Source organism: Gymnoscopelus microlampas (genome assembly GCF_963454915.1).
Source record: "Gymnoscopelus microlampas genome assembly, chromosome: 20".
NCBI lineage: Eukaryota > Metazoa > Chordata > Actinopteri > Myctophiformes > Myctophidae > Gymnoscopelus > Gymnoscopelus microlampas.
Window position 1 is genome coordinate 32,579,190 of NC_139957.1, and position 26,845 is coordinate 32,606,034.

The 26,845-nt window shown below is 44.9% G+C and overlaps 1 protein-coding gene across 2 annotated transcripts in view; it reads left to right on the forward strand.

Moving 5' to 3' along the window:
- The window catches only part of ttll5 (tubulin tyrosine ligase-like family, member 5), an 85,865-nt gene that overhangs the window by 34,680 nt on the left and 24,340 nt on the right, over window positions 1-26,845 (forward strand). For both annotated transcript variants that reach the window (XM_084044476.1, XM_084044477.1), the window contains 10 exons: window positions 716-778; window positions 1,881-2,026; window positions 2,871-3,201; window positions 7,229-7,346; window positions 7,804-7,950; window positions 8,208-8,302; window positions 8,455-8,603; window positions 8,916-9,476; window positions 10,292-10,485; window positions 16,156-16,292. In XM_084044476.1, coding sequence (XP_083900602.1) covers window positions 716-778; window positions 1,881-2,026; window positions 2,871-3,201; window positions 7,229-7,346; window positions 7,804-7,950; window positions 8,208-8,302; window positions 8,455-8,603; window positions 8,916-9,476; window positions 10,292-10,485; window positions 16,156-16,292 — 1,941 coding nt within the window. The remainder of the gene's footprint in view (window positions 1-715; window positions 779-1,880; window positions 2,027-2,870; window positions 3,202-7,228; window positions 7,347-7,803; window positions 7,951-8,207; window positions 8,303-8,454; window positions 8,604-8,915; window positions 9,477-10,291; window positions 10,486-16,155; window positions 16,293-26,845) is intronic.

Below are 26,845 nucleotides of genomic sequence, written 5' to 3' on the forward strand. Positions count from 1 at the left end.
GTCGAGCTCAGGTCGGGGGAAATCGAAGCTGAGACATGATGCCTGAAATTCCTACCCTTGAGTTGGACGACCGTTCATTTAGTTTTTCACAAGTTTGAGAATCATTGTCTTGAACACAGCGTCTCCTTTTTACTCTTTAAAACGTAGACTAAATGAACACAAGTACTGGGGTTACTGTGGTTATTACTTAAATAAATGTAAGTAATAACCACAGACGTACATTTATGTACTGTATGTATATAGCTAGGCCAATTATATATATATATATAATGACGCACGTGTGTGCACACGCACACGCACACACACACACACACACACACACACACACACACACACACACACACACACATGGCTCATGCCCCTTAATGACTTAAAGTTTAAATGACATTTAAACCCCCCTGTTTGAGAGGAAATCCATTTTTGTGCTTACAGTCCATATTCCTATATGAGGGATTTGCTGCTTGATTAGCTTTACGGCCCTGTTAGTAGCAGGGGTTTAGTGGGATTTTTAACAGTATGTTATTGAGTGGTCGGGGGAAATTATGAGGGCGTTTAACAGAGGAGGCTTTCAGAGTGGCTGTATCACAGTAGCTCCACCATTTTAACACACTTACCACAAATGAGCCTGTCAGACGCTTGCCGGGGGGCCACCCCACCCCGCTGTAGTTAATTATTATTTTATTCAGGTTACTATCTCCTCTCTCCTTCATTTTAGTGGATACCTGGAATGCAAGACATCGATGAACTCCATGTTGGCAAACAGACTTTTCCATGAAAGGTAAGCATTTCCATTGTGGTCGGGACTTTGGGAATAGCCTCATCGTCAATTTGTGGATTTGGTCCGTCCCGTGTGTTTGTTTGGTCTTTCGATGGGATAGGTGAGAGGAGCGGCTAAAAGTGTATGGCAGTGTGACAGTATAGTATATGAAGTTTTTCCAGTATGAGGCTAGTGTCTATGTGGCAATGCGTCTTGTAGCTGGGGGCAGGAGGGGAAAGATAGTTATGGAGCATGAAAACGCAGGGAAGAGAAAACCCTTAAATAGATGATCTCTGCACTTTTTCATTGTACCGCATTTTAGTTATTCAAATGAACCATCCACTCTTGTTATTTGAAATCAGTATGAGGCTTCAACTTAAACATCCATTTTGTTTTGTTTTATTTTATTTATTTTACAATTGCACCATATTATTTGGGTATCCCCCCCCTACTTAGCCCAATTCAGATTTTTCCATATTGCTCTGGAGAGGCCGGCAGTTACTGCGAGACCACAGTTGGCATTATCATTTGTCATTTTCCCACCGTGCACCAGTCCATCACCCTTCCTCACTTCAGCAACTTCTTAAATAGAGACGACACTCAGACACATTACTCACGCTCACAACTGGCTTCGCCCTCGAACCCTAGCTCATCCACCCATCCAACAGCTGTCTGCTTTACCTCTACAGACAGTATACCGGTCACTGATACAGGGTAGAAACCTTGTACTTTATCTATCCATGTTTCAACTTTTTATGTTTTTTTTTGTATCTTACGACTACTTCTTTGTAGAAGAGTGTCGTGCGAAAGTACCGAAAATATCCGATCTACAAGCTCACAGCACATTGGGACATTTATTTTCGGGACTTTAAAACAAAAAAAGTTAAAGTGGTTCTGTCTGTAGGTTTTTCTAAACATTTAACCAATGAAAAATATAAAATATAAAAAAGAGCCATCCATTGGAACACAGGTCTTTTCCATTTCCTGAAAAGTAACTGTAACTGGTTTCTACCTGACAGCGATGCCATAAAATGTGTGTTTGTGGGAAATCCGGGCTTTTACCATTAACTCCCACCATTCTGTTAAACTGTGGTGGTGTTGTTGTGTTTCCTCTCTTTCACAGGAAGCTCAAAGATAAGGTGCACCTTCAGGTGGAGGTGTTCTACGCCGGCCATGTGTTCCAGTACGAGAGGAAGCTGCCGACTCTGGAGGCGCGTAAGAGGAGGCAGCGTCTGGCCCGGCACTCAGCCCCCGGGAAGAAGATGTCTGGTAGATACCACACAACACTCATCTCGTTTTACTTCACGTTAATTCTGATCGCTAACTCTGTCAGAATTAACCCGGGCTCGCGTGGCGCAGTGGTAAAGTGCCTGCCCACCACCGCGGAGGTTGTGGGTTCGAATCCTCCGTGGTGCATCTGGCTTTGTTGAGCGTCTACACGAACATAATTAATCATGCAGGCTGGGGCGGCACCTGTCACTCAAGGAATGTTGTGCGGGAGGAGTAGGACGAAGGCTATACAGTACGTCTTCCCGGTGGGGGCTCCTCACTGGTTGGTGAGTCAGTAGGATACAACAGCAGTGACAACACAGAAATGTGTGTGGGGAGGAATCCATTGGCATTACTACTAAATTGGGACAGGTAAAAATTATAATAATAATAATAATTAAAAAAAAGAAGAATTAACCTGGGGGGTGGGCTGTTGGTTTAAAGCAACCTTTAAACCAACAGTGAGCCGCGGTGTTAGGCAGACTACTGAGTGGGCTGGGTCTGATGTTCAGAACTCAGAGCTGAGCCATAGCGAGTATAAAATAGTTTTGTCCTCTAAGAACTTCAGCAAGCCCTACTGAAGCCCAAAAACGTTTGGCATCGTTTGTAGTATGCTGCAGGCTTCAGTGGACCTAATTCACACACTTGTACCCTTCTGGTTTCAATAAAAAAAACTCCCCTGTGTGTGATAGTACGATTGGCCAAATTATGACTGTATGACCGTGTTCATTTAATTACAGCACAGGAGAGAGACGCCCTCTATCCTGAGTGAGCGTGTGCATTTTATCCACTTAAACGCTGTGATTTAGCTGACAGTTTGTCTTCCTCCTGTGCATTGCCTCAGGAAGGGGACGCAACACCTCCCCAGCCGAGAGCGCGGCGGAGGAGGCCGCAGAGGAGCCAGACGAGGAAGAGGAGCGCTTTCGCAAGCGGACGCTGCAGCAGAGGGAGGCGAGGGAGGTGGAGAGGCGAGCTCCGGAACCGGTCTCTCACAGGCCTCCTCCTCCTCTGGTAGCGTCGCAGACAGAGCCGGTGGCTGCCCCGCGGGAACGTGTCCACGATGGAGCCTCCTCGTCCATCTCCTCCTCCTCTTCCTCCACTTCCTTGGCGACCAAGCGCTGCGCCAAACCCAAGGTCAACCTGCTCCACATCCTCCAGCAGGGCTGGGAACTCAGGTCAGTCCGTTACCACCCCGCTTCTCCACCCCCTGTAGAGCCTGTGTTAATTGCACTCTTGAGTTGTGGTGGAAAAAAATCATATAACAATCATTGTGGTATTGATTCATTTAATGTATTCGTAGATGCAACTTGTCACCCTCTGCAAAGGGCCCACACTATTTATCCCTGGTACCCCAATCTACACTGTAAAATCCTCATGTTGGTTCCATTTGTACACTCTGAGTTACAGATCCATGAGGGTCCATTTGGTTCCTACCTCTCAGTCATTTAGATGGGTACCCCTCGAACCCACTCAAGGACCCCTGGTGGTCCCCGGATCAAAAAAACACGGGTTTAAATTATGATGATGATTTTGCTGTGTCGGCAGCTCCCTGACTCCTCACTTCTACGCCTTCTCCTCGTCCTCCTCGCTCCTCACTTCCATCCCTTCTGCCCCCCCACCCAACCCCAACCAACCTCCAACCCACACCCCCCATTCCTTCTTTGTTCCAGCAGAGGAAATATGAGGTGTACAGAGGCAAACCGGCCAGAGGTTCTGAGAAGAAAAGCTGCTCCCCCCCCTTTTTTACGGCCTGTCGTGTTTTGATCAGTCTGTTTTGAGCGTGACTCCTCTATGTCTACCTAACTCGCCATGTGGAAGATCAGGGGTCCGGAGCCAGCCAGTTCTACTACGTACGCGTCAGCCTTGAGCTCGGCGCGGAGACCACCGCTTGAGAGACGCTGCCCGTGATTGGCTTTGCTAATTGCAGGAGTCAGGCTGTCTTTGTTTTAGAGAGTCCAGGAAAGACTTGGATAGCTGCCCCACTCGCCCGTTTATTATGCAACACGCCGCGCTTCAGCCATTTAGCTTTCTCCTGCTTTTTTGCAGTGACATTAATAAATATCACATACTTCTGTCTAAAGTGGAACAAAGGCTCCAGTCTTGTATTGATTTTAAAAGTGGGACTGAAATTGTAATTTGAGGAGGAATTACATTAACAAGTCTGAGTTCGTAGAAATTCCTCAGCACTTGCCAGGGCTGCGAACGGAGCCGGGCAATTATAGTACAGTATATCATTGTTTGTGTTTGACAGCTTTTTCCAAAACATTTTTTTTCTGCGTCGGTGTACTGACAGTACCCCCTTTCAGGTTCACTCGGGCCACAAAAACAATTCATCAGGTTTCGATACCGGTGGAGGACAAGTCACACTGTGCCTCCAACAGCCGCTAGTTGAAAACGATACATAACTTGTTTTTGTTTTCTCTCAGTCAGCAAGCAGAATGTACAGAATGTGTGTTGTTGCTGCTTGCTTGCTTTCTGTTGTAAGACATGTAGTAGAGATTCCAAAAAGAAGCCAAAACAACATTCACTGTCAGTTCCAAGGGAATTGGCTGGAGCCCTAGATGAGATTATTTATTATGAGCTGTCAGGGAAGTGAAAAGGAAAAACGATAATTGTGTGAGAGAGAGAAAGAGAGGAGTAAGAGTGTACAGCTACAGTATATCTACAGTGTCTATCTGTCTGTCTGTCTGTCTGGAAAACCTGTATAAATGAGTGGAGAAATGAAAGCAGAAGCTTCCATACAGGTGTACTGCATGATACATTTAAGAAATTGACATCCTATTCTTACATCCTATGATTGTACTCATATGATGGGGCCATATGATTCTGACATACTGTATATCAAAAATTTACCTTGATTTTGGATCAAGATGGCAAGAGGCAGGAGCCATCAAATCTCAAAGATTGCTCAACTAGTGTTTCCACAGGAATAGGAAGTGACGTCTGCATTTCCATCTTTAGGAAAGTCATCGGTAAATAGTGTTTGCTTCATAAATCACTGGTAAAATCCATGGGAGATCTATGGTTCACTTCTCATGCGCCGATATGGAGTACCTTTCACTCGTCCCTTTACCACCCAAGCTAATTAAACACGACGGAAATGGACTATTAACAAACACCCGGATGCATGTATAGATAGAATGTTTACAGAATGAATGTATAGATGTTCATACCTTCTAGATATATAGATATACATACCTTACTGCACTCTATTAGTGTGATACTAAATTGCGCCTAAAATAGTTTCCTATTGTTCATCCCCCCATTGCTGCTAAGGTTATTTTGTTTTTGCTGCTAACACTGTACATATAGATGTTTATGTCTTATCACAAATTCTATTCATCTGATGCTAAAGTATCCCCCTCCTCTAATTCTAAACACTCCCTGTTGCACATCCCCCACTGCTGCTGAGGTTGCATACTGTACTGTAGGGCTTGCCTGTATTCCTCATCTTCATTTTCTCGTTCTTTTCATTTATTTGTAACCCAGTATTATCTTTTGTATATTTTACTGCTGTTGTTGCACAGTCTTGCAGACATGATGCTGCGCCAACATTTCGCCACTTGTATCTGTATGAGTGAGTGACAAATAAAACCTTAATTCTTCAATAGGGTTGTAAATTTAGGTCAAAAGTGCATATCAGGTGGCTGAGAATGCCAATGCAGGATGTGATCACACTGTGTCAGCAACTACATTAGGCAGTGAGGGGGTCCGGTGCCTCTGTTATGCTGTGGCGGGCATTTTCCAGGCATGGTTTGGGTCCACTTGTGCCCTTAGAGGGAAGGTTCACTGCAGTTCAATACAAAGTTATTTGTAGTGATCACCTTTATCCTACAATGAAACATTTCTAGATTTTTTTTATTTTTCTTTTGGCTTTTTTTCATGCCTTTATTTAGAGAGGGATAGGGAAAGTAGGCTGACAGGAAATGGGGAGAGAGATGGCGGGTGTGACACGCAGCAAAGGTCGTCGGGAACGGGAGTCGAACCCGCGACACACTGTCAGGTTGGCATTGCAGCCAAGGGTGCCTGGACCGCCACACTGCGGCCCAGGCCAATGAAACATTTCTATCCTGATGGGAGTGGTCTCTTCTAGAATGACAATGCCCCCACAGGGCAGGAGGGGTCACTTATGGGAGATTATGAACAGACGTGTTAGAAAGCACCCTCCACCACCATCGTCAAAAGACCAAATAAGCGAATATCCTCTTAGAATGGTGCTCCATCCCTCCAGTAGAGTCCCAGAAACCTGTACAAATTGCCTGTGGTGGCCCAGCACCTTACTAAAACACTTTGTGTTGGTTTTTCCTTTAATTTGTCGCCCGTCTGTGTGAGTATACATACAGTATACATGTACATACTGTACATATACACATATACATGTATGGCATGTATGTATACACTACTGTATGTAGTTGTTGATGGAGTGAGTGCTTGTGCAGTAATATATGGTACATACTATGAGTGACGTGTTTATTATTTTTTATTGCCCGACTCGACCAACCATTACCAATGTTTTGACCGATATTTTATCAAAAAGTGAAACATTTTCTATGGTAATGGTAATCTAGGACCATAAGTAAACCAAGAATCAATCTAACAGTAGAATATCCAAAGAAACAATAATCTGTACATTGGAAACTATACACAGATTACACACTATAGCAGGGGTTTTCAACTGATTGTGAACCAGGGACCACCACCCTGACTAAGAATCAACCTGGGGACCACTGTTGTGTTGGGTGGGGATATGAGCTAAGATGAGTGCTTTGCTAACACTGTATGCATGCATCCCATGATACATCCCACTGTTTCTCAACCAGTGGTCCATGGACTACACAGACACATGCAATTATATGGCCACATTTCCTAATAATGATGACTCCATCAGGCAATCCGGTACACTTCCCCTTCTTGAGATTCTAACTCCCTTTTCTGTGGAATTAGGAATTAGGGAGAAGGGGGGAGACAACTTGAATATTTTCACCAATAATGACATTCCCAAAATAGGGATGCTAGGTTGAAAGTAGACAAACCGGGTGCATAATTCCTGATACCGATCTCATCAGAAGCATATCTGCTGGCTTCATACCTTTTGCATTGCTTTAATTTCCCATCATTCTGCAGACTTCCTGTGTGTCCTGATGGGGTCAGTTGGTCACTCCTCCTAAAACCCTGTCATCCCCTTCTGTTTGTGTTCTGCAGTAAAGTGCAGGCCCGGGTCGCCTTCTCCTCCTACCTGCAGCGAGTTCAGCTACGACTCCTGGCAGAAAGCAAAACCAACGCCATCCCAGCCTGGCCAGACAGAGACAATGAGCAAATGGTACGCCAGTAGTAATTGCTATATTATAAACTGCCATTTTCCCCCATTCATTGTACTTGTTTATGGTGGGAGGTGGGATACTCCGGAGCATTGTTTTTAATGTTTATCTACGGCTGGTTTTCCATTCGAATATTCTGCGTTGCTCACGCGAACCACTTCGCTAGTTTTAATGTGTACGAGGTGTTTGTTGCCACATGGAAAGGGAAAACGCGGTCTTCTTCAAAGAGGGCCAGATTAGAAAGTCTCTCCAGCGCTGCTGGAATGGCAAGCATCATCATTACTGGCCTCTAAACCCCTTTGTTGGGGGGAGAGGGGATTAACGTGAACACATGCCAATCCGTTGCATTTGAACGTCTCAGTCATTGCAGACGGCAGAGACGAGTAATCCTTATGACCGACGTGGTGATTCAGGGCACCGACATCTGAACTTGTCCGTTGTCTTGTTTGTCACGTCCAGGAGCTGATGATTCGTTTCCTGAAGAGAGCGTCCAGTAACCTGCAACAGGACATGAGGATGGTTATGCCCAGTCGCCAGCTACCCCTACGAGACCGCAGACGCATCCTGTCCCACCAGCTGGGGGAGTTCCTCCACCGCTACAACACGGTACCTATTCTCAAGACTCCGTCACACACACACACACACACACACACACACAAGCCCGTAATTCGTTATCACATTACACCGCTTGACGTTATCCGGTGTCTTCGCGTTTGCAATGAAACGGCAACGGCATTGTTTGAGTAGAGACGTGCAATGGATAGAGAGAGAGAGAGATATGCATATGGGAGACAACTGTTATCGTCTCGACAGACAGTCGAGCGTACTCATGGTGTCTTAACTTCCTCTTGTTATCCTCACAGGAGACCCAACATATGGTGAAGAGACAGGAGAAAAACAGCGAGGAGGAGCAGTGCATCAACCCCGGTGTGTTTCAGGAGTACATGGCTGAAGCAAGGTTAGCAGTTCTGGCATGCACTCATACTATTGTTTAAGGCCGGTCTCCTTACTGTTTCAATTACACATGCTACTGAGCGAACAGCGATCCAAATCTGCTTTACACATGTCCATGTCTCTTATCTTTGTTTTTTCTTTTCTTTTCCTATACAGTGAGAATGATCTGGAGGAAGTTCTGACATTCTACACACACAGAAATAAATCAGCCAGCGTGTTCCTAGGAACCAAAGTCAGGAATGTCAAGAAAGAGTGTTGTGAGAAAAACGCCTTGGGAGATACAGTCAAATGTGAACATCCTAAATGTGAGTTACTTTCATATTTCCTCCTGCGTGCGTGCGTACGCACGTGTGTGTGCGTGTTGTTGCCTGGAAATGTTTAGGGTTTCCACCCTTCCACGACACACAGTAAACGGGAATCTTAGTGTTTTGATTTGTAAATCCTTAGAGGTGGAGGGGGGGAAAAAAAGCAAAGCAAAAAGATTGAGTCATGAAGTGTCAAGGAGAGGTCAGCTTCGAATGATTAGCCCTCATTGGGGGGAGAACAAATGTGTGTCAGACCCATGGAATGACTAACTGGCGATAAAGGAGCTCTGGCTTCTCTCCTCCTCTGAACAGCTCTGCAGCCTGTGACCACAGAGACCTCCAGCACCTCAGACTCCTCATTCAGAGTCAGCTCAGACCTGGACTCCAAGACCAACGGAGGAGCTCGGCCTTCTGTCCACATATCCACTGAACCCCAGAGGTCAGAGGTCAAGGCCTCCCAGCACTCCTCCACCTTCCCCGCCGCTTTAGACTCCACCCACATCCAGCTGCACCACCGCTCCACCTCACCCGACTCCCTCCCTCTCCACTGTCCGCCGCCACCGCCCTCCCAGCCGCCGCCGGCCTACACACCGTCCATGGCTAAGTCTCACGCCTCCCGCTCCGCGCCGCCGCCAGCCCACCAACCCCCGGTGTGCCCCCCTGTTGCGGCCGCGGTCGCCCCCCAGCCCCCGAGGGTGATCTGGGCAGCTTCCTCCCTGCTTCCCCCCGGCGTGGTGTCTGTCCCGCGGCCGTCCCCGACGCTGAGGCGGATTCAGTCCTTCACCTCCTCCCCGGCAGGGGCCTCATCGTCCATGCCGAGCGCCACACACATCTACAGCCAGAAACTCTCCAGGCCTACATCTGCAGGTCATGGTAAAAATACACCTCACGTCGTGCACTCAGCAAGCCGCGTCGCTCTTACGTTTAGAGGCCGACCGATGCCAGATTTTGGGGTTTCATGGCGAGTCCTAGACCATTGGTTCTCAAAGTGGGGTCCGGGGACCCCCAGGGGTCCTTGAGGGAGCTCCAGGGCGTCCCCAGCTAAATGATAGATTAAGCACCAAATGGACCCTTATGGGTCTGTAACTCTGAGAGTGTACAAATGGAATGAAATGGACCCTAACGGGTCCATTTGGTTCCATTTGTACACTCTCATAGTTAAATTGACATAGATTTTACAATATAAATTGCGGTCCAAGTCATAGAAATGCCATTAAATGGGGGTCTGTAGCCCTATTGCATGTGAAACTGGTGATCCTTGAAATGAAAATGGTTGAGAATCACTGCTAGAGCTGTTAAAAATCTTCTCTTATGGGGGTCCCTGGCATATCTTTTGAAATGGGGGTCCGCGGGCTAATAAGTGTCAATTTGGGGGTCCTTGACATGAAAAAGTTTGAGAACCACTGTCCTAGACCACCGTTTACTGATGATTTGACTGATATTTTGTAAAAAGAAATTAAAGAAAGGAAGAAAAGGGCAAAATCTTTAACTAAATTTTAAGAAAATGTTATTAGAATAAACACAAATAACTTTTTGATAGATGAAAAATAAACACATAGACGATACATACGATAAAAAACGATACCTTATACAAGCTTGTAGATCTGCTACTCTCTTTTTTTGCCTCTACATGCCGATATATCGGCCTGGCTCTACTTACGTTATTTTTCCCTCTTCACTTGTCTCAGTGATGAAGAGGGGGGGCTCCGCAAAGCCAAAGCCCGACTCGGCGGTTGGGGTTGTCTCCAAGGAGTTGAACAGTCTGTCAGCCCAGGCCCAGTCTAACCAGCAGGCCATCATCTCGGCACTGCAGAAGCTGGCGGACAAGCAGGCGGCCCGCCACTACACTAGCTCCAGTCACATTGGCCTGCTGACCCAGCATGTGAGTAGTGGGGAAACCATTCATCCAATCATTGACGAATTGATTGACAGAAAAACTATCAAATGATTTTTTCATAACACATTTTAATCTTCTCCCCAAAAAAACATTTTCATGAAAATATCACGTTTATCACGTTATAAGGTGATCACCTTAAAACGTGATGCGTATAACGTTGTTACGTGATCAAATAAACTGCACTGGTATATGAATGCTTTTATTTGTCGCATATTATAAAATGAAAAGTAGGCCTACTGTTTTTGACGGCTGGGTAAACATATTTAAGAAATGTTTATTATTATTTTGTTCTTTATTACTTTATTTTACCATTGTTTTATGGTCTAAATACATTAATCTCATAGATGAATCTACTAATGAAAAAAATGTTGAAATGTGAATTGATTACAAAAACGATCGTTATTCGTTAGTGATCTACAAGCTGACAAAGCATCCTGATGTGACGCAATGTGAGCTTGTTGAGCGGCTATTTTCGGCGCGGGACACTATCGTACGACTAGGTATAAATCAGGCTTAACGGCATATCATCACCTTGACTCATTACCCGTTTCAGCATGTAACAAATAGGAACCGCGTTTAACTCGTGCGAAATTGTAAACAGACATGAATAACGCTTCAAAGACTGGAGGATGGATGTCGTTGCACCACAGTGAGTGTCTCATTGTGAGGTCTGTGGTGTTCCTCTTTGTTTTGTGCTCGCGAACCTGCACTTGACCCCGCGTTGATTGACAACGCTGAGCCCCTCGTTCATTCCACATAGCTGCCGGAGGCTGCTGCCCTGCACTGTCTGTGTATGCATCTTCCAGAAGGCAGAGAATGTATCTCAACTTGAGAATGGTCGTGTTCTGTAGTTTGCTGCTGCTTGTGCACTCCTACAGGATATGTAACTATGTGACATATTCTAGTAAATATGACACATTCACCATCCGGTTTGGTTCCATTTGCAGAGATATGGACCCGATGTTGAGGGCCAGTGGGCTAGGAAGAGGGGTGTGGTCGTAGCCTGCAGTCTGTAGGCTAAGCCAGAATCTGAGCTGGCTGGTGTAAACGCTGCCTGCAGCCCCCTAGCTTGCAGACTGCCTCTGTAGCCTGTGGGCTAGGACTGAGATTCTCAGACGTTTTAATTTCAAGGACCCCTAATTTGATATGCATTAGGCCACAGACCCCTTTTTTGATAATCCTCCAGTGTTAATTTAACAATGAGGGTGTACACATGGACCCATTTGTACCACTCTCAGAGTTACAGACCCCTAGGGGTCCACGTGGACCCCTGGTGGTTGCCCAGACCTGACGTTGAGAACCAGTCGGCTCAGGAGGACATGCGGTGGTCATAGCCTGCATGCTGCGTCTGCAGCCTGTAGAGGAGGGGCGTGGTTGTAGGGGATGGTGGAAGCTGGAACCAGCATCGGAGCTGGCTGGTGTAAGCACTTGGTGAGCTGAGTTGAGCCCCGGCTCTGTGTGAGGTCTCATTATCAGATGCACGGGAGGGGGAGGGGGTCCTTTCTGTTGATGCTTAACAGGCAGCCACTTTTTTTGTGGTAATTGATGCTTATAAATAGAAGAATGTGGCAAATTGGCACCGGGCAGGAGGAGCGGCAGCTCCGTTTGCTCCCCTTTCGTTTTTCTATCCCCCCCTGAAGGTTTGTTGTTTGGCGTGGGTAGCTTCTTTGCCTCCCCCCCCCACCCCCCCCATCCCCACCACTACCCCCCCCCCCCTTCCACCTTCTTCCCTTCCTCCTAATCCTCCTCCTCCTCCTCTGCGTTTGTGGGAGTTTTTTTTGGGTGATGGCACCGGACCACACATACTGCAGGTTTTTATGGCTTCCTCCTGCTTGTATATTATTCTGTTTGCTGTGATTCCTGCAAACAGTTAATCCCAGGCACCGGCTGCTGCTGCTGTCTTATTTTACACAGTCGAATAGTTCAGCGTTTGCACTTAAAGACTTTGGCCTTTCTGTGTAGGCCCAGATTAGAAGTCATTAACTCACTTATTTAAACTCACTGGAGAGTTCTGTGGAGGCAAGTTAACACCCTGTTACGCTGGCTGACCTCGGAAGGTTCAGTAATAATCACTGATGTTCATTATAACCCACATAGCATAAAAAACAACCAGTGGTGGAAAGTAATGAAGTACATTTACTCAAGCACTGTACTTAAGAACACTTTTTAAGTAGTGTTACCTTACCTGAATATTAACCTTTTTCAATACGTTATACTTCTACTCCACTACAATTACTTAAAAGCTTTAGTTACTCGTTACTTTGCAGATTTAGATTATTGTTATTGCAAAACATACATTAACCAATTAAGCCCTATTTTATACTTATAATCTATTAGTTCACAACGCATACTTTTACGTACAATTTTGAATACCATACTTTTACTTGTAAACATTTCTGCATTGTTGCATTGCTACTTTTAAAATCTTTTAGTACTTCTTCCACAACTAAAACGATTATGTTGGGCCTAATTGTTTCCCAATGAGGGGAGCAATAGTAATTTTTAACCCATGTAAAATATAGGTTCCCGTGTGTGTGTGTGTGTGTGTGTGTGTGTGTGCGTGTGTGTGCCTTAGCTAGCGTGTGTGTGCATGCATGAATGCGTGTCTGTGTCACATAATACCTCTTTAACACTTTAAAGCCTGCATGTGTGCAGTACCACCCTAACATGACCAAGCATGACAGAGCGCTACAGCAATTACATTTCCTTTGGAGGATACCTGTGGTGTGTGTGCGTGTGTGTGGGTGTGGGTGTGTGTGGGTGGGTGTGGTGTAACACAATATTGAACCCTTGATATCTGTTGACGTCTCAGCCTCAAGCCAAGCTAAATTTTTAAGTGTGTGCGTGTGCGCGCGCGTGTGTGTGTGTGTCTGTGTGTATGTGTTCTTTAACTCAGGGTCCCACTCAGAGTAAAGGATACACAATAAAATACGTAGTTTTAACGTAATTTGTACACTCTCTGAGTTAAACCAGCACTGAGGATTTTACGGTGTAGTCACGCCCAGAGGAGCTTGCAGCAGACGCATGGAGCGTAATCATCGTAGCTGGCAGAGAAATCCTCACAGTTCAAAACGGAGGCACTTTGTTAGATTAAGAGCAGCCTGCTGCCTTCCAATTCCTATCCGTGTGATAGTAGAGCAGATAACATGTTCACAGTGTTCATTAAAACTGGCAGCACCAGCAGCACAACAATTCACAACTGATACTGGTTCTTGGTTAGATACTGGAAAGCTGTTGATCATATTTAGGGTCCTTTTCCGTTGTATTTATTATTTATTTATTTGTATTCTTTTTTTTGTATTTGGCAGCGGACGGAAAATATTTTTTGCCAGGGACCCCCATCAATATTGTGGTGTTAAAATGTTTTTAAAATATTCTGAAATTTTAACATTCTTTCACAATCTTTTTGAATATGGTGGATCAACTCTTTTCCAGAAAAGAAATGCTGATTTATATTGGGTTAAAGTGTTGATTTTGAGGCTATATTAACTCATTTTGCTGGGAACACCCCGGAAACCCCCTCAAGGGCCCCCGGGGGTCCCCAGACACCACTTTGAGAACCACTGTTGTAGATCCACCGACAGTAGATCAAGGGAGATCGAAAATGAACCGTGCATCCGGGTTTCTGAGAAACTCACCGACCTGGCTGCTGTTCAGTCGGCTCCGGCATTAATTTAAACACCTGTCATTTAGGAATGTACGACATTTCCCTTTTCCTGGCATGACGACTAGCCAAACAATTCGTTCACCTGCCCAGAGCTCAGCTTAACCACTTTAACCCTGGCGTTCCTATTTTGGGCATGGCAAAACCTTTAAATAAAAAATTCAAAAAGAGCAAAAATAGCCTATGTGGTGCGTTTTGAGCTTGGAGGTCTGCTATTTGGGCTTAAGTGGTTAAAACACAGGGAAAATAATCTTGTCAGAGCCGGATACGATTACATTTTCTTTTTGCCAAAAAATGGCATCGACACAGAATTTGACAAATGAAACAAGGTGTCATTATTACCCCTGTCTGGCATGCACAAAGAATGTTTCAGGTTATTACATTATTTAAAGTGTTTCAGTAGTGTCATCTCCCTCCCAGCTCCTCCCAGCTGACTCGTGTTCGCACCTTTTAGTTCTGATACAAACTGGCGCAGGAGGAAAGACCGTAAAGTAAAGGAGCCCCACAGCAGCTGGAGAACTGTTCACGTCCATAACATTTCAGCACTGATAGTAACTCTCTGCCTAACATACAGCAGTACGCCGGGACAGAGGTGCAGTATGTTCAGTTAGCAGTAATGAGTAGGGTGTAGGGGCCCGATTGCACTGATTGTGCTGATAATGTATAGTTGTAAACAGATTTGGCCCGGTGAGTCATGATAACCAATGCTGTCAGGGGAAGAAAACGGGGGAGAGGGGTTTCGGTGAGGGGGGGGGGACCACCTGGATTCAGAGCTGAGCGGAGACTAGCTCTGCCATGTGCTGTGTACATTTCATAGCACTCTAGATAAATGAGACTGCTGCAGTCTACACAGGAGGACAGCCATGAGGCTGGTGTGAGAATTCTGAGGCCGAAGGATTCTCCAGCTGAAGTGGTGGACGATATGAAAATAGAGCTTATTTCGCTGTTGTAGAAATACTATACACTTTATAAAACAAAACCAAGAGTCTGAATGCCCCGCTAGCAGCCCCGTAGAGGCTGTACTGACCCTGACACACAACCAGTGGTTTGAACTGACCGACACTGCCCTCCTTAGAGCCTTGCGCTCTCACTAGTGGCGCTTAACATGAAGAAAAATAAAGGACATTTAAAGATGTATAGATTTTCCGGCTGCTAGTCCTATATTGTGCTGATTAGAGCAATGGTCACTGAGTTATGAATTTGACGTGTTAAACAATGCTGTAGTGCCCCATATGTCTGCATTATGTACAATTGAGTTTTATGGGCTGTGAATATATTCTCATGCCAGACCCCTGAACAGTGATTGTGCCCAGTCTGGTGCTGATTGGAGCATCAGTGCGCCTGTGGCCCCATGGCCACACATGGCCCCTAGTGTGACTATTATCAGTGCCATGGTCCACGGTCCAGGCAATTTTAATATAGGATTATTAGTGCTAGAATTGAGGAAGGGGCCATATCCTATATTAAAATGGCTTTCTCATTTATGGAAATAACAAAAAACGATGGATCTTGCACAAAAACTAATTTCCCCCACTGTTTTACACCTGTGAACCTGTGATAAAGTTGATTCTGATTCTGACGGTCATGGGGTCACCCAAATTATTAGACTTTATGCTTTGGGGAGTGTGAATGTGCTCGGCAAACTCCATGGCAATCCGCCCAAGAGTTTTTGAGATATCTTGTATGCAAGTAGAAATGTTGGCCTAAGGGTGGCGCTAGAGGAAAGGCCATGGAGTCAACAAATCAGTAATGTTCATCCTCTGGGGAGCATGGCGGAGCACAGCAAATTCCAATGCAAGTCTCCCATTAGGTTTCGAGATTATGTTGTTAGGGACAAAAGTGTTGGGACTGACCAACTAACTGACATTGCCATCATTAGAGCGTCACCAGTAGTAGGGCTAAAACAGTGTATCAAATATTTGGATTGGATTTGACTATGTATTGTCTGCAGCCTTTCTGTCGCTTCTTACCATTGTCCTTTCTTCTCACAGCTGACCAACCTAAACCTGGCCAATGGGGTGCTGAGTAGAGGGGGCATCACTTTCACACCTCCAGTACGTCATACCACAGTGACCCAAGGGCCATTGAAGGCTGTTCACTCAGACCCCGGTCTGGCAAGCAGCGCTGGGTAAGTAAAATCAAATGCACTGCCTACAACAAGGCTCCTGTTTCACGTAATGTGAAACAGGAGCTATAGTCTCCTGTTTCACGTAAGGTGCAGAAGATATTGTAATGTCCATGTGGGTGGAAAAAAAAACGCTTGTATTAGCATCCTAATACATTGTGCTGTTATTGCTGTCAGGGAGTCCACCTCTACCCCACCCTATTAATTTGGCTACGCACTACGCCTCTGTTTCCTTTGAAGAGCTGTGGCGCTGCTTCGGGGCGAAATATGATCATTGTGCTCACGTGCGCTGTTTGCCCTCCATGAAAGCAGCACAGAGGGTATGGTGCATTCATTGCAATCTCAGCACCATTCTCTGCCAATATAAACAGTTGTTTCTCTCTCCCATGAGAGCCTGGAGTCTCAGATGCTGGCCGGATACAGTACCGCCACACAGACCAGCTTCAGCGTGACACAGAGGCAAACATGTAAAGAGCAGCAATATAGCCTTATGATTAGCCTTTTCTTTTTATTTATTTATTTTTCAAAATCCATATACATTTTTTTGCTTTTTTGTTTGAATTGAAGTCGTAAATGTGCTGACTTGAGTCTGATTGAAATAGTTGAGTGTGTGCTTTCTAGTGAAGTTGCGCTTTTCTTAAGGCAATTGATACAGCTGATGGATGCCACTGATAAATGAAAGGTTATTAAGTTGCCGGGTGCTCTTAACTCATTCACTGCCAGGCTTATTTCTGGCTGTGTGGTCCCAGAGCCAGGATTTTGCGATTTTCTTACCTTTTCAAGTAGTCACAGAATATTTGTGAGGTTCTTTGTGAAAAACAGGATGGAAAAAAATGGAATTGCGACAGCAGCCAGCTATCCTCTAGGCTAGCATCCCAGGCTTTTAAAGTTCGTAGAGCTATAGTGTGTTTCAATGCAATTGTCAGGAGATGGGCATATCTGTATGTACAGCCTGAATGTGGCTTCTGTCGGAACACATGGTCAAGTACCCTCTGCAATGTTTTATGGAGATTGCCTGACTGTTTTTGCACTTAATTCAAGAAACGAAAAGAAAAAACAAGATGCAGTCTAATAACGGCGTGGCTCCAAGTGGACCTTGGACCTCATGTGGCCAGTCTGTGATCTCAGTCATTATGATGTATCTGTGATTTATGACTCCATATTGGTGCAAGGTTTGAGCCTTTCACTTCCATTATAGAATTACATTTAATATCTATTTAAAGATAAATCCAAATTATGTGAAGAATGCTAGCGGTTTGTCAGATTAGCCCCGGACAAACACAGACATACCCATTTCTATACGACTCTGCATCAAAAAACAAGACGATCTAATAATCTAATAACTGCGTGGCTTACCTGTGCAAGTCAGTAATTGGAGGCCTGTCTTATCTGGAGCTGCATATCTGTGGCGGCTGACCTCTGCGGTGCGACAGCGTAACTAATAGGGGGGATGTGGGAATCACAGTACCCCACAACGATGCCATCAATGTAGCGTGACGTCAGTCTTGACCAAAATATGCAGTTCCAAAAGTCTACAGTCTGCCCTCTAAGTACGGCTCCAAACCCGCCACATCCCTGGAGGTGGATGGTGGATGTGAGATTATTCATTCACAAAAAAACAAAAAAAACACTGAAGCTGATTGGTGTAGTGGTTCGGGATTGGCCACTGACACCCACACAGACAGGGGTTGTGTAGGGTTTGCGTCATTCCCCAAATATCGAGAGGGAACATACAGTACAGTACATACAAAGACGACTAAAACAATACAGGGTCTAATAACGTCTTGTGTACCTCTGGCGTCATGCTGATCATGTCATATTTGTCCAAATATGGAGGGACAGACCTGAGAGACCCTTTACAAAATGTGAAGGTCCAGTACAGACAGACCTTCTTATAGACGTCTCACCTCGCCACGCTGTAAAAAATATATAATATAATATAATATATATCACTTAGTCCCCACTCCTTAGAGGTGGAATTAAAGTTAATTATGTTGCTAAAAATATAAAACATGCCAAAAAACTAAAACTAAATTCAGTAATCATCAAACATTCATCACCAAATTAATGTCAAATGAATGTCAAATTAAACAACTTTAGTCAAATCAACAGTAGGTATAGTAGGTAGTTAAATCGTAGAGTGGTATCCTTTGCAAATTGGTCCCCTACTTGGTCACAGTCAACAAAACCAGTATGCTTGTTTTAAACAGCCACTAAACCGACCTCGAGGTTGAAGACGGTTGGTCTTTGGGAGTAAGTCTTTTCAAGCATCAGAGTGCTGAGTCTACTTCTAGCAGCAGAATTGAATGCTGGCTGCTTGGAGTGCATGATCATTCATGCTGGCAGCCGCCTAATGCATTGCAATGGACAAAGTCTGATTTCTACTTGTGTGCCGGTGTCGCACGCGGAAAAAGAAAGATCTACAAGAACACAACGCATCACATCGTGAGCTTGCTTGCTTGTAAATCTGCTATTTTCGGCACACTACACTGGTGCACATGTAAATACAAATCAGGCTTAAGAATGGAGCCGAATCAACAATAACTCATGCACATAGCCAGTCTCCTAGATTCCTCTCTTCCGCAACCAACAAGTCCCGTTTCCCCTTTTCCTTCTATTTAAGTCATGCTGATTCCCAATTCTTCACACACACCCGTGCAGTCACTGCTGACTGAGGGTGTGGACGAGCATGTGCCTCCTCCGGTACACCTGAAGGCGCCAGTCGCGCGAGGAGCTTCACCAGGAGGACCTAAACACATGTGGAAGGAACATGCTATCCAACCTAATTCTTCTCCCTTCCCTGCTGAACAGTCAGGCACCCTAACCCTGTAGGACATTGGTTCTCAAAGTGGGGTCCGGGGACCCCCAGGGGTACTTGAGGGGGTTCCAGGGGGTCCCCAGCTAAATGATGGACAGGAACCAAATGGACCCTTATGGGTCTGTAACTCTGAGAGTGTACAAATGGAACCAAATGGACCCTTATGGGTCTGTAACTCTGAGAGTGTACAAATGGAACCAAATGGACCCTTATGGGTCTGTAACTCTGAGAGTGTACAAATGGAACCAAATGGACCCTAACGGGTCCATTTGGTTCCATTTGTACACTCTCAGAGTTAACATTAACATTGATTTTAACATTAACATTGATTTTACAATGTGAATTGGGGTCCCAGAGGTATAAATGCCATTAAATGGGGGTCCGTAGCCTAATTCATGTCTAACTGGGGGTCCTTGAAATTAAAATGGTTGAGAATCACTGCTAGAGAGCCGTAAAAACCTTCTATTATTGGGGTCCCTGGCTTATCTTTTCAAATGGGGGTCCGCGGGGTAATAAGTGTCAATTAGGGGGTCCTTGACATGAAAAGGTTTGAGAACCACTGCTGTAGGAGTCGCTAGTGCGGCGACAGAAAATGCCCTCCCCTTGCCCCCCCCCATGTGCCCCTTCCACCCTCGAAGGCGTCCAATTGTGGAGCGTCCGGTGTAAGCTAGATGCCCTCAGAGGTTTCAAAGTCTGAGGCTGCGCGGTGGTGGGCAACTTTTACTCTGCGCCACCTGGTCCCGTGCTTTTTCACATTAGACAAGCATAGGAAGGAGGGATGAGGAAGGGAGAAGACTAGAGACGAGGAAGGATAGAGAGAGAATGTAAACCCGTGGTCATTTTGGCCAGACCGTGCCACCACGCGCGTGAAGGCTGACCCATTACAAGGGGCCATTGGAGGTGTCGCCGTCGAACGGTTAAACATACTGTACATGGTGGCTGGGCTGTATTTTTACAGTGATATGTGAGTGACAGTGTCTCAGACACATTGGCCCAGATCTCCCTCTCCGTGTTTTTCCAGTCCAACCCTTCCGTGTATGTATGGAACTGTCAGGGAATTCTTGGAATGTCTGGAGTTCTTTTTCTATTAATTTTGTTCTACATATCCACAAACCAAAAGGAAGATAGCTTTGATAGAAAATAAATGAAAATAATATTTACTATATACATATATATGTATGTACAATATTTAGTTTTAAGTAAAGCGTAAGCTTTACTTAAAACTCTTGCAATAACAGACTAAGGAAACATAAGTCACTCTCTGATGTCATATTTAAATGTTAGTGCCCAGTGCCTTGATGGACTATACTCTCCTGTTGGGAATTTGTTAATCTGTCATTCCGCTGCATGACACCATTAGAATATTTCTATCCCTTGATTGTTTTCTACCTTGATTGTTTTAGGTGTCTGTTCACGAGGAAAGCAGTTTGCAGCTTTGCGTTTCAGCTGTGACCCAGGTTCTTGAAGAAGTAGGAATAATATTGAATCCTTCATTCCATCACAAGAGAGCTTTTGGTTTGAAAGCTCTTTATTCCAAAGTTCCCCAGATAATACGTGGCTCCCTGTAACTTTCCATTTGCTACTGAGCACCAATGCAAAAAACAAAAAGCTTACTCTACCTCATTACCCCCCAACCAAATGTTTAGTGCTCGAATTTTAACCACTTAAACCTATATATTTTATTGTCTGGGGTCACCCAGGACTCTATACTTGGTCCCCTACTTTTTTCCCTCTGGACCAGATCTACATGGTCACAAGCTTGTAGATCTGCAATTTTCACTGAATGTTCGCCTATTTTTGCTGAATGTTCCCCCAGAACATAGGGACGCTAGAGTTCATAATGGTTAAAGCGGTGTAACATCTTTGATGAGATATTAGGATAAATTACCTTGATTTTGGCCTCAGCGCTGTTTCTTATAACATAGGATTTCCTGAGCCCTGCCCCCCTCCTCCAACCCACACACACACACGCACACACACACACACACTGGGGCCGATGGTCGCTGCCAAACATGCTGAAACTGTTAAGCACACTGGCTCTTTAAGCAACCACGGGGGTGAAGCATGATGGGTTTCAAAGAGGAGCCGGGTTCTTTGAAGTCCCGCTGCCAGGACCTGCCAGGTATGCTGGCTCAGCACTGTGGAGAGCCGCTTCCTCGCTGCAGCCTGCTGACGGCCGGGGGGGGTTGGAGGGGGGGGGGGGGTGGTGGTATGGGGGGCTACACTCGAAGCCTTACCGTTTGGCCCGTCTCCATATGCCCCCCCCCCCACACACACACACACACACACACACACACACACACATACTTACCGAAACATTTATACTTGCCACTCGCCGTGTGTCGTGTGACATGCCGTTTGGACGTTTTGAAGAGCAATGCTACATGCAAGATGGCAAACTTAACAGGGAGCAACAGTTGGTTCTCTTCTTTCTGCTTGGGTTTTTCTTCTCTGATTCTGTGCAGTACCAGGTTGTGCCGGGGCCTTTGCAATAATTTCGGTAACACTACCTCGATCCTGGACAAGAAATTTGTCTCTTGGCTCAGGTAAAAATTAATTTCCAGTAAGGTTCGGGCAACGCTCGGGACTGTTAATAACACTTGTGGTTTGAAATTGTGATGGAGGTCCGTGATTATGGTATATTAAAGGTTTGGAAGGCGTCGTGGCCGGTCCATTTCACCCCTCTCAGTCAGTGGAACACTCACTTTGCATTTGCACACCGGCCTCTTTTAGCACCATTTACTTCTTCATGTACAACGAACCACAAAGCTGTCATCTGTTAGCCCGATTTATACGTAGTCACACAACTGTGTCGCGCTCCGGAAAAAGCCGATTTACAAGTTCTCCCCGCGATGCAATCGCAACACGTTGTGAGCTTGTAAATCGGCTATTGTCTGTGCGCGAAACTGTCATACGCCGGAGCGTAAATTAGGCATTACAGTTATGTTCTGTTGGTTTCTATTCCAACTGAGGTCCACCACCGTACTCGTACTGGGTATTTTTAGTTTTGTTCAATATTTTGTCAGACTTTTGTTTTACTTGGTCTGATTGTGCCAGGACATTTCATTCCAGCACATTTTGTGACTGTCTATTTGCTACGCCAAAAAAATCCAGCAAACCAAAGAAACAGCTCAGGAGATTCTTTTTAAAATATATATAATATTGGTAAAAAGAAAAGAAAAGAAATCAGCAAAAATTGGTTTGATGTCTTCCTTTTTATTCACCTCAATTGTAGCCAGATGTGGTTCTTGGACCTTGGAGTCCCCTGAGGTGAGAACTAGTGAAATTCCAGGATTGTGTTCATGTTAATGAGCAGATGCCTTCACAGCAGGGTCCTCCTACCTGGGTATACTGTAATGTATACATGCATGTCTACTTCTGGTGACGGTCATAAACGTCAACGATGGACAACAGGTGTGCTATACCCGCACACTGTACTCATTCCCCGCAGCCAACCACAGAGCTAACCCCCATGCATTCCTTTCTCTGTAGGCTAGATTTTGCACCGTTGCTTCTATAACCACAGCCCCTACATTTGAATGAAACTGAAGACGCCGCTCATTTCGTACCATTTCGTACCCACGGCGTTGATGAACAAGCAGGGGAACAAAGGTCAACAAATGGATGGAAATCCCCCCGCACACTCCCGGACCCTGATCATGTCCGCAGCACCGGCCAAGGAGGTGGGGGTGGGGTGGTGGGGCTTTTGAGGTACGGGAGGGCCACGGCCATGATGTCATTCTCTGACCAGCCATTTTCCCACATTCAGCGCGGGGTTAGATTGATGCTGCACATGTGCTGGGCTCACACACTGCTGTGTTATTGTAAGTTCATATCAGCGTATTACAGGACGCTGAGCGCAGCAGGGAGGCAGACTGACACCCACACGCAGCAGAGAAGCCAAGGCAGCCAGGGAAGCCCCAGACAGTTGAAGCTTCACACATGTGCTCAACTGGTGATGGAAAACTCAGATGTGGCACTGAGGGTTTTTGTTTTTTCCTCGTCTCTATCCCCTTTCTCCTTTGCCTATTAGTGAGTTATTGTGTTGGAATTGAATAGCCAGGAACTTTGGTTCATCCCCGATGCGGTACATGTGTGCTAGTGTTGCCCAAAGGGAATTATTACAGTAAAGACAAAGCCCTGTGATTAGGCCTGCAACTGCATGCAAACACAAACACATGCTCACCACATAAGCCCTATTACTACTGTATATCGCTGCTGTCGGGCAGAAACCTCTTGTCCCCATACAGCATTTTTACGTTTGTGTTTTATTTTGTAAATTAACGACCTACAGTGTCAAACAAAAGCATCAAAAGTAGCAAATCTGCAAGCTCGAAACGCCATGTTTTGAGCTTGTAGATTGCTACTTTTGCAATTTTACTGTATATTCTGCGTGTATTGGTGTGCCCAAAATAGGTACGTCAGGTTGAAAGTGGTTCAAGGAAATAACTAATGTAAACAAAAGAATGAGAATTGGTTTCTTTCCCCTGGCGTCATTGAATCCCTGCACTTAACAAAGTTCACAACATATAACTTGGGGTGGAATCGATCGACAGAAAAACAAGTAACAACATTAGTAACATTAGTAACGTGCCATTTACAACTTACCCAAAATGTAAAAGACTTTGTTGCGTGTTATAAAATGGATGGTAATGCTTTTGACTGCTGGGTAAAAATATTTAAAGTAGTAGTTCACCCAAAAAATGACTTATTTTCTATCAATTGCACACCCCATGAAGCCTTGAATTCATGGCTTTGTTTTTGTTTTTGTTGGATTCCTAAGCTAATAATTTGATTCCCGTCTCCTACCGACTAATGTATCCGGTAGGAGACACAAAGTAGATTCTCTGTGTCTCCTACCGGAAATACACACGGTCATCAAATTGTTGGCTTAGGAATGCGACAAAAACAAAAATAAATCCATGAATTCAAGGCTTCATGGGACGTGCAAATAAGTCATTTTTTTGGGTGAACTCCTCTTAATGCTGTCTGTTACATTCAGATAATGTGATGAGCATTTACTGTTATTTCTTACTTTATTACCTCATTTTACCATTGTTTTATGGTCTAAATCAGGGGTCTTCAACTGGGGGTCTGGGACCCCTAGGGGCTCCTCAGAGTTACTTCAGCAACACAATCTGCAACACAATTTTATACAATATGTAGTGGTGGTCCCTGCTTCATCTCTCTCTTAGCTAAGGCATCCTTGGCCTGAAAAACGTTGAAGCCCTGGTCTAAATTGATTACATAGATTAATCCAATAATCAAAAACAATTATCGACAGGCTAAGTGATTGTGAAAATAATCGTTAGTTGCAGCCCTAAACGCAGTCATTTATTCTTGGGTAATTCTTGTTTTTTCTTCCTTTTTGTTTTAATGAGCTCAGGGTCATACCAGTTGTTTTTGCTACACACATGCGATTACATGCACTGAGAAATGCGGGGATGGATAGCGTTGTTCACACGATAGGTTCAGATCCCCTGTGTCTTTGTTTGGCTGTGTCGTAATGGGAATATTTTTCATGCGTGCTCTGGAGCAACACCGGATTATTTTCCCGCAGCGTGCATTGTTATTCAAGATTAATTGAATTCTAATTTTAGACGTTATCTCAGTGTGGTTCTAAAAATGTTGACGGTGATTGTGATATTTTAAGATAATATTTTCTTTAACCCTTGCAACGGACAAAATAATGTTATTGCATATATAATGGGAGGAATTTCCAAGAACTTTTTTCTTTTTTCTGTCATTAGGGCCCTCAAGGGTACTATTTCTCTATCTCTCCCTCTATCCTCTCTCTCTCTCTCTCTCTCTCTCTCTCTCTCTCTCTCTCTCTCTCTCTCTCTCTCTCTCTCTCTCTCTCTCTCTCTCTCTCTCTCTCTCTCTCTCTCTCTTTTCATCCGTCCTTCTCTAAAATCTACGTTCAATTAATGCATGTGTAATTTTGAGAGTGTACAAATGCAACAGAATGGACCCTTACAGGTCCATCTGGTTCCATTTGTACACTCAAAGCTACAATCCGTAAGTTGTATGTCCTACACGGGATTTGAACCCTGGTCTCCCACGTGGGAGACAAAACCTTTTTTCCAAGTCGAAATCAACTTCCAACCACTGAAGATTGATTAGTTATAATGTACTAGTTCATACCCGTTGGGGATATGAGCATCGTTTTCATAGACTTGCTTACTTACTTATTCCTCTGGCAAAATGTGGCAACACTGATCCCAATCCCATAGCCTGGGGGACCGTGACAACAGATTGCTTAGTAACGGCGCAAAATGTGGCAACACTGATCCCAATCCCATAGCCTGGGGGACCATGTGGAGTTAGACAGTGTTTCCAAAAAAGGCTAATAAACAGCTAGAATTTGGGTAAAGTGAAAAACAGGCTTCCTTACGGTGGGCATTTGCTAATGATGAATGGCCATGTGCAAGGCAGAGCAATTGATTCTGCCACTGAGGAGAACCAAGCACTTCAGACAGACTGACATTCCGTTAATTATATGTAGGATTAACATACTTAACATACAGGTTGATTCAAATAAAATTGTATGCATTAACAGCACTACAGCGTGTCATGCTTGTAGACGGCCGTGTCCGCAATTTAACATTGATCATTTTACTGTGTGTTCTTCCTCATGTGTGCTCCTCATGCACAGTTCTTAACGGCGCCTGTTTTTGGCTGCAGGCGTGGTGCATGTCATGTGCAGCAGCGAGTGCACCAGACTCCACATACATAGAAGCTGGGCACACGGAGGGGGTTGCCTGCTTGGACGCCTCATTTCTTTAGCAGGGGCCAAAATGCCAAAAAGGGGCTGAAACAAGGCTTAGTCCTAATGACAGATAATCCAGTTACAAACGCGTGGAGGTTTGCTTTCCAGGTCATGGCTCCGTGATGTGGATGGAACGTGAAGCGCAGAGAGTGAAGAGGTGGGCAGGAAACAACTGTAAAATCCTGAGTGTTCATTTAAGTCTGAGAGTGTACATGTATGGCCCATTTGGTTACATTTGTACACTCTTCGGAGTTAGACATGGGTAAATTTAACACAGAGTTTATAACCGTTTTTTGTTGTTATTTTTTTAGTTCGGGGCCTCTGTTTGCTCCAGGTCTGCCCTCTGCTTTTGACTGGCGCTGGCAGGGGTTCACTCGAGGCTTGTGCACAGGCCCGTGAGCTGTCTTGTCTCTGTTGCGTCTTGCCACACGTTGTTGCAATTCAACATGTGGAAGGAAATGGGCCAGTTAATTGGCTAATACCGCATCTCCTCCTGGGTTGCCTCGCCTGGTCAAGTCACTGACTAGGACAGGATGGGGGGCAAATACACCCATGACTCACCACAGAGCCGCTGGAGCCTGAATATTCCCTTATTAAAGCTGCAATCCGGAACCCATTTGAAAGAATCCAACGTTATTTTAACCAAATCAAATCCCAAATTTAATCTTCAAGGTTGCGGTTCAGATGAGCTGTTTGGTGCTTTATGTTGTACAGTACATGTATATGTAGTGTTTGAAGAAAAGTATGTGGTAGAAAAAACACAGTTCATTGCCATCACTCACTGAATTATGAACTGCACATGACATAACACATGTTATGTCACCTATGTCTTTAAACCAAACACTAGCCTCACTAGTCATGGCCTCAGCATCACTGTCTGTCTTCTCAGTACTTTCTTTTGCAGTATTGCAACATGTTCCACTGTCCTATCTCCTGCCCCACTCTTTACTGTCCACTGTCAAACAATAA